The sequence below is a fragment of the Physeter macrocephalus genome, chromosome 5 (assembly GCF_002837175.3).
Source record: "Physeter macrocephalus isolate SW-GA chromosome 5, ASM283717v5, whole genome shotgun sequence".
NCBI classification, from domain to species: Eukaryota; Metazoa; Chordata; class Mammalia; order Artiodactyla; family Physeteridae; genus Physeter; species Physeter macrocephalus.
In genome coordinates this window covers 56,397,650-56,409,864 of record NC_041218.1, presented here as the reverse complement: position 1 = coordinate 56,409,864, position 12,215 = coordinate 56,397,650, and the positions used below count along the sequence as shown (strand labels likewise).

The 12,215-nt window shown below is 37.8% G+C and overlaps 1 protein-coding gene across 2 annotated transcripts in view; it reads right to left on the bottom strand.

The window, feature by feature from the left end:
- CDK14 (cyclin dependent kinase 14) overlaps window positions 1-12,215 on the bottom strand; it is a 601,018-nt gene that overhangs the window by 117,876 nt on the left and 470,927 nt on the right. For both annotated transcript variants that reach the window (XM_024132226.3, XM_055084972.1), the window contains one exon: window positions 5,075-5,123. In XM_024132226.3, coding sequence (XP_023987994.1) covers window positions 5,075-5,123 — 49 coding nt within the window. The remainder of the gene's footprint in view (window positions 1-5,074; window positions 5,124-12,215) is intronic.

Below are 12,215 nucleotides of genomic sequence, written 5' to 3'. Positions count from 1 at the left end.
AAAAAAATTAATTTATTTATTTGTTTTTATATTTGCCTGTGTTGGGTCTTCGTTGCTGTGCACGGGCTTTCTCTAGTTGCGGTGAGCGGGGGCTACTCTTCGTTGCGGTGTGCGGGCTTCTCATTGAGGTGGCTTCTCTTGTTGCGGAGCACGGGCTCTAGGTGCACAGCTTCAGTAGTTGTGGCACGTGGACTCTAGAGCGCAGGCCCAGGAGTTGTGGCGCACGGGCTTAGTTGCTGTGCGGCATGTGGGATCTTTCTGGACCAGGGCTTGAACCCATGTTCCCTGCATTGGCAGGCAGATTCTCAACCACTGTGCCACCAGGGAAGCCCAAGTCATCTTTAAAATATGTTTTGGAAGTTAATCATCGAATTAGATAAAACATTCAAGGAAAGTTCAAGTACGCCAAGCTGGAAAACACCTCTAAAGCTCCTAAATTAGGGTTTGTGACTCTGCTGGTACCTTCCAATACATGCAGGCAAATGTCTTCTTCTCTCTTTTTGCATTTCTATAAGGGTAGCCTCATTGTAATGTCTCTGACTTTATTGCACATCTTAAAGTATCGTCTTTTTTTAATTCTTAGGAGAAATCCAGTTGGACTTGCTAACCAGAAGGATTATAAGCAGAACTAGAGCACTGGGTGCAGGCAGCAGGACAAGGCTGGGCTACACCTGTTCAAAGTCTATGGATGTGCTTTGCTTTATCAGCTATGACCTGTGTTTTCCAAATCTGTCTTCTGTGACTTGGTGGTTTATCCTTAGTTTTCTTTTTGCTACTTTCAAAACTCCAAAATTGTTCAGCTGCTAAAAAGTTCCAAAACAAGCAAATGCATTCCTGGAATCCTACCCTTAACTTTGCTGGAGAGCATACACTAAGGCTTCTTCTCCAGCCAAAATAATGAAAGATCTTTTAACTGGCTGAAATACTTGGTTGATTGCACATGCATGCCAATGTCAGACAACTATAAATAGAGAGATCAGGAAGAAAAATAGGGAGAGTCTTTATAACTCCAAGGAAATAAAATGGAATGTTTTGAAGGCCATCAGAAAGAACACATATTTATAAAATTAAGATTTGTCTCCCTTTAGTCCAAAATCCTCTTCAAGCAGGAGAGAACCCACATGGATCATGCACTTCCAGTAGGAGGAAATAAAAGGACCTTCTTTTCTTTTTGAATATGTATTTATTATTCTCAATCCTATAATTAAGACTTCTTTATATTATCCTTTCAAGTTTAGATATCTGCTGGATCTTCTGATATTTTTCTCCTATCACTGCTTTGCTTCCCCAGAATACTAAAAAATCCTTCAAAGGATAAAATTATGCCCATGGTTACTGGTATAAATGAAGTCAGCAGGGAATTGCATGGGTGTTACTTAGGGCAGACTTGGTCCCAAAATAAACTGGGTCACTTGTTACAGCTGTTCAAAGAGACTTGAGGATTCATTTCTCAAGAAATTTTACTCTCGGGCTTCCCTGGTGGCACAGTGGTTAAGAATCCGCCTGCCAATGCAGGGGACACAGGTTCGAGCCCTGGTCCGGGAAGATGCCACATGCCACAAAGCAACTAAGCCCATGCACCACAACTACTGAGCCTGCGCTCTAGAGCCCGCGAGCCACAGCTACTGAAGCCTGAGCGCCTAGAGCCCGTGCTCCGCAACAAGAGAAGCCATGCAACAAGAGAAGACATCGCAATGAGAAGCCCGTGCACCGCAACGAAAAGTAGCCCCCGATCGCCGCAACTAGAGAAAGCCCGCGCGCAGCAACGAAGACCCAACGCAGCCAAAAATAAATAAAGTTATTTAAAAAAAGAAAAGAATTTTTACTCTTAGGCAGGTTAATATATCCACTAGCTTCAACAGCTGTGTTAATACATATTTTTGACATTGTTACTTAATTTGAACAGCAACTTACATGTGTATATTAACCTGCCCATCTTATATTAACCTATCTAAATTGAATTCAAATTAGTCCTTGCAAATTAGCTCCCTTTATTTTGAACCTATTACTGCTGTACAAGAGAATTTACCAATCACTTTGGTTTTGTAATTGTGCTGTTGACAAGCAAATTAGTTAGCAGTAGGAAGAAAGCTAGCACTTGCTTAATAGTCTTTAAATGCAATTCTTCCGAATCTAGACCCCACTCTGAAGTGAGAGGTGTTGAAATGTCAATGATGGTTACAAGGTCACAAGTCGGTCTGTACGAAGAATCAATAATATAATCAATGTCTGAATTCTCACTTCTCCCTAAATTGCATTGCGTTCGAACTGGCTGGAGGCTATAGCTCTGCTTTAAGGGTTCAGTACATAACAGATACTAGAAAGTCATATTTTTATATTTTTAGTGATGATTTTATTACTTAGTTTTTTCTGAAATAAATCCTTAAGGCAACAAAAGAATAAGACTTACGGGGACTTGAAAATAGCATGGTTCTAAAGTCACGTTTATAATTTTAAAACCTTACTTCAAGCTCAGCATTTAATATTTTCTCTAAAATATTTTTAAAGAAATCGAAGGGTGGGACTCTCTTAAATGACTTTGAATTAATTCTCGGGTTTTTAAAAAGCATATGTGATGGCAGAAATTAAAAGAAAGATATTAACTACAATGCTATCAACGGATTTAAAAGACTTTACATTAAAATGTAATATTTCCTCCAGTATTTTATTTTATTTTATTATTTTTTTGCGGTACGCGGGCCTCTCACCGCTGTGGCCTCTCCCGTCGCGGAGCACAGGCTCCGGACGCGCAGGCTCAGCGGCCATGGCTCACGGGCCCAGCCGCTCCGCTGCATGTGGGATCCTCCCGGACCGGGGCACGAACCCGCGTCCCCTGCATCGGCAGGCGGACTCTCAACCACTGCGCCACCAGGGAAGCCCTCCTTCAGTATTTTAGACCTTGTTTTTGGTAGAAAAAATATAAATCCTATGTTCACGGAAAATGCAAATAATAAATATCTCTGAAGTGATATCTTAAAGAGAAACCGTGTTCTTATTTTGTGAAAAATCATACTCTGAAGAATTATCTGCCCTCAAAAGTAAAAGCGTATTTACTGAACCTAGCATCTTTTAAGAAAATTCAGAGATTGAGCACAATGCACACAGCTTTTAAAATTTCTAAAGCAGCAATACCAGAGGACCACACAGCCTGATTTTTGTCAATGAAGTTAACTACTTCTGTTGTGACACGAACAGTACCTCTCACAGGAAGGAAAGCATCAGGTCTTAGGTGGTCAGAATGAAACAAAGCAACGCAGAGCTTGAATACTAACTTCAGTTGTCTTTTTCTCTTTGAAAGACATGAGATAACCCAGTTTCTCCTGAAATAGAGTAATGTAAATGGACAAAAGCATCTTCTCTGAGAGGCATCCCATTAGTCACTTCCAATGGTTGAGCAAGAAAGGCCATTCGTCTGGGCATATAGATGACAGGTGCTGGATACAAGTTACAAAAATGAACAGCTGGAGTGGGCCAGGTGTAAATGCTGTTGGGGTCACATCCACAAGGGGACAGTGGATGATCTATCACTCAGCATCGTCTACAGACCTCCCCCTCCCCCGTCCTGTCTTTTGCAGACTACTCTAAGTGCATAAAAATTGCCATTTATTTTTCTGGGTGATTTGGACGTCATTCTAGTTCTGTCCCTCTGAAGGAAGGAAACAGAGGGTTAGCTAAATTGGAGGCTGTTCTCCACAAACGCCACTATGCATGTATTTGCCAGATTTTCCTGTTACTTCAGAGAAAGGGTTAGAGATTCAGTGACTTTGTCAAGAATTGTTTCATAAAGTGGTTACCTGGTGGGACAAAACTTTTTGAGCAATTGCAAGAAATGTGTTTGATCATTTAATTAAGACAGGAACTGTTATACTGTATATATTACCTGGTATATGAAAACACTTAATTAAAATGTGTTACCACTGATCAGTGAAGTTAGGGTGGAGGAGGATAAAAGGGTGAGGAACGCACAGAGAATGTTCCCTCCCAGCCGAGGGCATGCTTCCTGTGGGAGATTCAAGATATTAAGAACTGACTCTTCAAATGGAAAATAAGAAGTCTTGTGTTAGACAAAAATAATTATACTGGTGTGTTCTTCTTAGTATGAATTTAATCAAAATAAACTGCCAAATCTTTCAATTAATCCACTAAAGATTTTAATGTATTCATTCCATGAGTTCCTCACAATAAGCTATCTGCTGTTATCTACTGACAGCATTGATTAAAGGCATTTTTATTATGAAAAGTTTTTCTTATTTTTTCCATAATTGATGGCATCTAAAATTAAACATGTCATAATGGTAAAAAGGGGGACAATAACACTAAATTCCCCATAGACAAAATTTTGTTATGACAAATTATAGTTTACTTAATCAAAGCAGATCTAGTTACCTTTTCCCTAATATAATGCTTGAAATGTGATACAGTCAAACAGTGTGACTCAATTACTCTGCTTCCCAACTTTCAATGATTTACTAGCAGTTTGGCTTGCTATAAAAGACCCCTGAATAACTTGAGACACCCAGATCTTCAGATGTCATCAAATTTCAAAACCAATAAATAAAGCTATTTCAACAAGGTCAGATGAGAGATTAAATAAACAGAGTCCATGCATTCCAAGTGATACGTGTGCTTAGCTTCCCAATAAGGCTCAGGGGAAAAATAGGTAAACTAAGAACATTTGAAAGATCAGTTTTATCTAGCTCAAAGGTTGTCACCAACATTATTTAGATTAGAAAGTCAGTTGATATATTGTACTTAAGAAATGCTATTTTGCTGATGCTAAAACATTTCTTGGAATCTAGTCAGAAGAAGAGTGACCACAGTGAATTTCAGGAGTAACAACTCTGAAGCTATACTATATCGTTCTGGGAACCCAAATTCACAGAGTGTTGGCTCAGGTGGAACATGGGGCCTGGTACACAGTTAGGGCTTAATAATTGTTTAATGGTTAAACAAATGGATGAATAGACAATTGGGTGAACAAATGAAAGAATGTCATGACAAATTTATCAGGGAGAGTTTTAAAAATTAAGAGAGAGAAAAAGAGAATGAGTATAATCTGTATAAAAAAACTTACTTATTCCATGCTTGTCTAAGGTTTTTAGAGCTGTACAGGGTAAAGCGTTCTGAAATAAAAAAGAAAAATGATAAACAATCTTTGTTTCAAAAGTCTATATTGCCAGTATGTTAAAAAAAACTTTCAAAAAGCTACTGTTTGATTTAGCCATAGTTATGCTAGACATGTTAGGTCTTCACCTTAGATTAAACAAAAGAGTAAAACAGGAAGAGCTAAACATTTTAAACAATGAAGCATTGTTTTCTTTTGTCTAGGGTGATTTGTTTCATAATCTGGTTTCCTAGTAATTATTTCTTAGAATAACTAAGTTTTAATTGGGTTGAAAAAAGAAATGCAAATTCCAAATATGCAAACTGTAGGTAGATTTATAGAAGAACATTGCCACATTGGTCCAGTGAAACCTGCTGTTTTTTCTATGAAGACATCTCTGACCAAACACAGTAGTGCTGGCTCTCCTTGCTTATACTGTATGGTATTTACACATACTCAAAGCCAAACCACCAACGTCCTATAGTGTATACTTACATTTACCATTGAACAATCTTTATATTTTTAAAATGAAAACACATGTTTGTTTTACCAAGTTAGACAATAAAGTGGCATAGAATATATATTAATAATCTCTTCTCCTGCTCCCCATTTTTCACTCCTGATGATATAGCAATTGTTAATGGCTTGGTATGTCTCTTTCCACATATTTATGTTTATAAATACAAATCTGTCCATATATACAAATATATATATATATACTATTTTAAAACTATTTTAAATTTTTTTTTTTTTTTTGTACGCGTAGAAAGATCATAGGAAATAAAAATTTCTCAGTTGGACTATGTTTGATGCATAGTGTTAAATTCTGGGCCTCTCACTGTTGTGGCCTCTCCCGTTGCGGAGCACAGGCTCCGGATGCGCAGGCTCAGCAGCCATGGCTCACGGGCCCAGCCGCTCCGCGGCATATGGGATCTTCCCAGACCGGGGTACGAACCCGTGTTCCCTGCATCGGCAGGCGGACTCCCAACCACTGCGCCACCAGGGAAGCCCACTATTTTAATTTTTAAATGCATTGTACAATAAACATTCTCTGAAATTTTTTAGGCATCTAATAATATATAGTGAATAGTCATTCGAATAAAATAATATGTAACAATTGTTTTAAATCTGTGTAATATTCCATAGGGTAGAAGTACATAAATTATTTGACCATTCTCCTACTGATGAAAATTTAGGTAGTTTCCAGCCCCTTTCTTCTTAAAAACAATGTTTCAATAAATAATCCTTGCACATCTATGTCTATATACTGATGCTTTCTTTTCTGTCAAATAGATTCCCCAATATAGAATTGCCTGGCAAATGGTATGCACATTTCACATTTTAATAGCTGCTGACAGATTACTTTTCATTTTCCCACCAGCAATAAAAAAATAATGTCTCTTATATTATGCATCCCTGGGATGCAAGGATGGTTCAATATATGCAAATCAATAAATGTGATACATTATGTTAACAGAATGAAAGATAAAAATCACATGATCATCTCAATAGATGCAGAAAAAACATTTGACAAAATTCAACACCTATTCATGATATAAACTCTCAATATATGGGGTATAGATGGAACATACCTCAACACAATAAAGTCCATATATGACAAGCCCACAGCTAACATCATACTGGATGGTGAAAATCAGAACTCTTAGAGGAAAAGACAAGGTGGCTACTCTCACCATTCCTGTTCAACACACTATTGGAAGTCTTAGTCAGAACAATCAAGCAAGAAACAAACTAAATAACCCCAAAACCCAACCAACCAACCAAACAAAAAAAACACATCTTAATTGGAAATGAAGAAGTAAAATTGTTGCTGTTTGCCGATGACATGAATTTTTTATATATAGAAGATCTTAATAAAGACTCCACCAAAAACTTGTTAGAACTAATCAACAAATTCAGGGAAGTTGCAGGACATAAATTCAATATACAAAAATCATTTGCATTTCTATATACTGATAATGATTAATCTGAAAAGGAAATAAACAATCCTATTTACAATAGCATCAAAAAATACCTAGGAATAAATTCAATGAAGTAGGTAAAAGATCTGTACACTGAAAACTATAAGACATTGATGAAAGAAATTGAAGAAGACACAAATAAGTGGAAAGATACTCCGTACTCATCATTGAAAGAATTAATACATTGGTAAAATGTTAATACTACCCAAAGGCATCTATAGATTTAACTCAATCCCTATCAAGATTCCAATGGCATTTTTTTTTACAGAAATAGAAAAAAGCAATCATAAAATTCATATGGAACCACAAAAGACCCTGAATAGCCAAGGCAATATTGAGAAAGAAGAACAAAGTTGGAGGTATTACACTTCTGATTTCAAACTATATCACAAAGCTATAGTAATATACATACTATGGTACATATATATGCCAGTATGATACTGGCATAAAAACAGACACATAGACTAATGGAAGAGAATTGAGAGCCCAGAAATAAACTCATGCGTATATATATGGTCAACGTTTGACAAGGGAACCAAAATACTCAGTGGAGAAAAGATAGACTCTTTAATAAATGGTGCTGGGAAAATAATGATACTCACATGCAAAAGAATGAAACTGGACCTCTATCACTCACAAAACCTGGAAAAGGATTAAAGACTTACATAAGACCTGAAACCACAGAAGAAAACCAGGAAAAATCTCTTTGACCTTAGTCTTCATAATGATTTTATGGATACAACACCCAAAACACAGGCAACAAAAGCAAAAATAAACAAGTGGAACTACATCAATCTAAAGAGCTTCTGCACAGCAAAAGAAACAATAAACAAAATGAACAGGCAAGGTACAGAATGGGAGAAAATATTTGCAAACCACATATCTGAAAAATGGTTAATATCTAAAATACAGGGCTTCCCTGGTGGTGCAGTGGTTGAGAGTCTGCCTGCCGATGCAGGGGACAGGGGTTTGCGCCCCGGTCCGGGAAGATCCCACATGCCGCAGAGCGGCTGGGCTCGTGAGCCATGGCCGCTAAGCCTGTGCGTCCGGAGCCTGTGCTCCGCAACGGGAGAGGCCACAACAGTGAGAGGCCCGCGTACTGCAAATAAATAAATAAATAAATAAGATAAAATAAAATACAGAGGGGACTCATATAACTCATTAGCAAAAGAGCAAATACTCCGATTAAAAAATGGGCAAAGGACCTGAAGAGACATTTTTCCAAGGAAGATATTCACATGGCCAAGTACATGAAAAGGTGCTTGATCTCACTAATCATCAGGGAAATGCAAATCAAAACCACAATAAGCTATCACCTCACACCTGTTAGAATGGCTGTTATTGAAGGGATGAGATAACAAGTGCTTGTGAGAATGTGGAGAAAAGGGAACCCTTGGGCACTGCTGGTGGGAATTTAAACTGGTACAGCCATTATGGAAAAGAGTATGGAGTTTTCTCAAAAAAATTAAAAATAGAATTACCACATGATCCAGCAATTGGGTACATATCTGAAGGGAACTAAAGAGATTTCTGCACCCCTATGTTCATTGCAGCGTTATTTACAATAGCCAAGACATGGAAGCAACCTAAGTGTCCCTTGATGGATGAATGGATAAAGAAGATGTGGCGCATGTACACACCAGAATGTTACTCAGCCATAGAAAGGAAGGAAACTTTGCCACAACATGGATGGACCCTGAGGGCGTTATGCTAAGAGAAATAAGTCAGACAGAGAAAGACAGATACTGTATGGTCTCTCTTCTAGGTGGAATCTAAAGAATACTTAAACTCATAGAAGCAGAGAACGGGCAACAGAAGTGGTTGCCAGAGGTGGGGCATAGGGTTGGAGGTGGGGAAATAGGTGAAAGTAGTCAAAGGGTACAAACTCCCAGTTATAATATGAATAAGTTCCGGGGATGTAATGTAAAGCATGGTGACTATAGTTAACAATAGTGCACTGAATATTTGCAAGTTGCCAAGAGAGTAGATTTTAAAAGTTCTCACTCCAAAAAAAAAAAATTATAACTCAATAAAGCTGAGGGACAAGACAGTGTTCTAGCAAAATAAAACACGGAGGTATGATGTAGAGTGACCAGTCTGAGAGGGACACTTCAGGTTGGGTGATGAAGGAAAATGAGTTGCAAATAAAAGTCAACCAACACAATAAACAAAGTTCCTACTGGAAATCTGGTTGGAGTTTCATTAAAATGTATATTTATCTGAAAAGGTTGATATAAAATCTTTGTACGTAACAATATGTTGTGTCTTTCCATTTAGAAAGGATTTGTGTCTACATCCTCCAGTAAAATTAAATGATCTCCTTTGTTTGTTTTTTTTTGTTTTTTTTGCGGTACGCGGGCCTCTCACTGTTGTGGCCTCTCCCGTTGCGGAGCACAGGCTCCGGACACGAAGGCTCAGCGGCCATGGCTCACGGGCCCAGCCGCTCCGCGGCATGTGGGATCTTCCCAGACCGGGGCACGAACCCGTGTCTCCTGCATCAGCAGGCGGACTCTCAACCACTGCGCCACCAGGGAAGCCCCCTGATTTCTTCTTAATCATTTAATACTATATAGGCTTAATTCTTCTTAGTATTAGTTGGTGCCTTTTGTTAGTGTTGTCTGCTTTGAATTATAAGCTTTTAAAGAAAAGAAAGTGATTTATATTGCTTTTGTTATGGTATGTTTCATGTATAAGAATACCATTAGATAAAAAGAACAAAAAGAAATTTAAGAACACACTCAGCTTCCTATCTCTAAGTACAAAGTTTATTCAAAAGAAATCTGTGCAATGATTCATTCATTCAACTATTTACTGAGCAACTACTGTGTGCCAGGTACACTTCTTAGAGCTGAAGATACAGAGAAAGAACCAAACAGAAGACCTTCCTGCCTGTAGGGAGCTCTCATTCCAGTAGGGCATGTGCAGGGCTAGAGTGAGCCTGGAGGATGGGGTGTCTGGAGCAGACAGCCAGCCCAGGAGAGATGGGCAGAAGAACGGCTCACACAGACTTTGTAGCTGGCCTTTAAGATATTATTTAGAATTTTTTTATTTAAGGATCACTCTGGCTTCTGTTTGGAGAGTATACTACCAGGGGAAATAGTGTACATTAGCTGAAGAGCAGGCCTGATTACAAATATCCATCGTTCTACAGCTACAGGCAAAAGTGCTCACCAACAATTATGTATTTATTTGTTTCAAAAGAATGTCTAACATCTGAATTTATTCTCTACTAGACTGTATTATATAAGACCCAACATAATTCAGCCAGTTGGTGTAGAACAGAAATGTAAAGGCATATTCTGGGTTTGAGAATTAACTGACAAAGAAAGGAGAAATGGGAAGACTAGTTTTTTATAGAGGTTTAAGAAATTATTTTTATCTAAAAGTCTGGTATAAAAAGCAAGATATATTTTAAAAATAATTACATCAAATGTCCTTGTAAAACAAATTTGATCTCCTTAACTTTGTACTCCCCACAAAGCAATTTTAATAATTTGCTATGATTTCAGGAAAGAACAAGAATTCCATTACAGATAAAATTAATACAATGTTGGATTTACAAGTAAATTATTATTCTTAGCAATTAATGACTGCACATAAATATGAGTTCTAAGAATTGCCTCTATTTAGAGCTTGACAGTATATGCTAATAGAAAATTTTTTTTTCCAGAAATACAGTATGTCAGTTTTAGCTACGCATAAAAGAGCCAAAATTGATAGAGAAACATGCCATATGAAAGTAGAAAAAATAAGGAAGAACAAAGTCTTCCTACCTTTACCTTCTGTCACTACTCACATAAACCCTTAATACTTTTAGCAGATGTCACCCGGCACCTGCTTGTATGCCAGGCACTGCACTGGGCGATGGGCACACAAAAATGAGGACGTCCAGGTTACAGTTCAGTGGCCCAGAAATGTAAATACAGAATTACCAACATGGGGTGAAAATGTTACAATGTGGATATGGACGCAGTCCCCTGGAACCACAGAGGCAGAGCCACTAACCCCATCTGTTTTCTTTTCCAAATGAAGACAGGATAAACTCAAATATCTGAAGCTAGCTCCAGTAACACACAGGACCTGATCTCTTGTATACAACACCTTTCAGATCTTAACTGTCAAAGTACACAATTTCAAATGGAGCCATTTCTAACATTTTCTGCGATGAGCATGCGTAACGTTTACAATTAGATTATTTAATTCGATTTTAAAACGATTTCCATCATGAGTAAAAGCAATGTTCCATTAGAATGTAAGCAACCTAATTTCACTAGGTAAGTTATGGAAACAAAAAGGTGCTTAAATTAGTGCCCCAAATCAGTAACCGGTGTATTTAATAAAATAGTCAACTGCTTATGAATAATTTTAACAGATTATCCGAGTATTTGATTAGGAGTGTTTTTATACTGTTCTCCTCCAGTTAGGTTTATTCTGTCACTATTTTAACTTCAGCTTTCTCTTTCCAATTATGTTTAAACTAGAAGTTTAGAATGCCGTGATTTAAAGCATTGACTAACTCACAGCATAACTGAGAAGTGCAATTAATTTAAACCTGCAGGCTGATTTTCACCTTCTCCTCTGATTGCAGGGACACTGCAGAAGATGGTCGCACACAGTGGGCGGCCAGGGAGGAGAGCTGGTAGAGAAGAAGAAATCACTAACTCTGTAACACGGTGGGGTAGGGGACAGAGGCTGGAAGGGTTTTGCTCAACTGCCATGCTTATGCACAGTGATTCGTTGAGATTCCACAGGAAAATACTGGAGAACAATGCTATATATTCTAAAGTTTCCTAGCTTAAAAGAGCTAAACCTGAAATGGCTTGAGGCAGTGTGAAAACAGATAAAACCTAAATTGGAATTTACTCATTTGCTTATATATATATGTACTGTATACTCTAGGAAAGTAACTTTAATTTTTATTACCCTTATCCCCTTCTCACCAATGTTTTTTGGATCTTATAAGATACTGCTGTGTTTTTAATGTCAATAACAGGAAAACATATGAGTAAGTAGTCAAATCAACCAATCAATTAAAAACCCCAAGTATTGGATTGGCCAAAAAGTTCGTTCGGGTTTTTCTGTACCATCTTACGGAAAGAAACAAACGAACTTTTTTTTTCTTTTTCTTT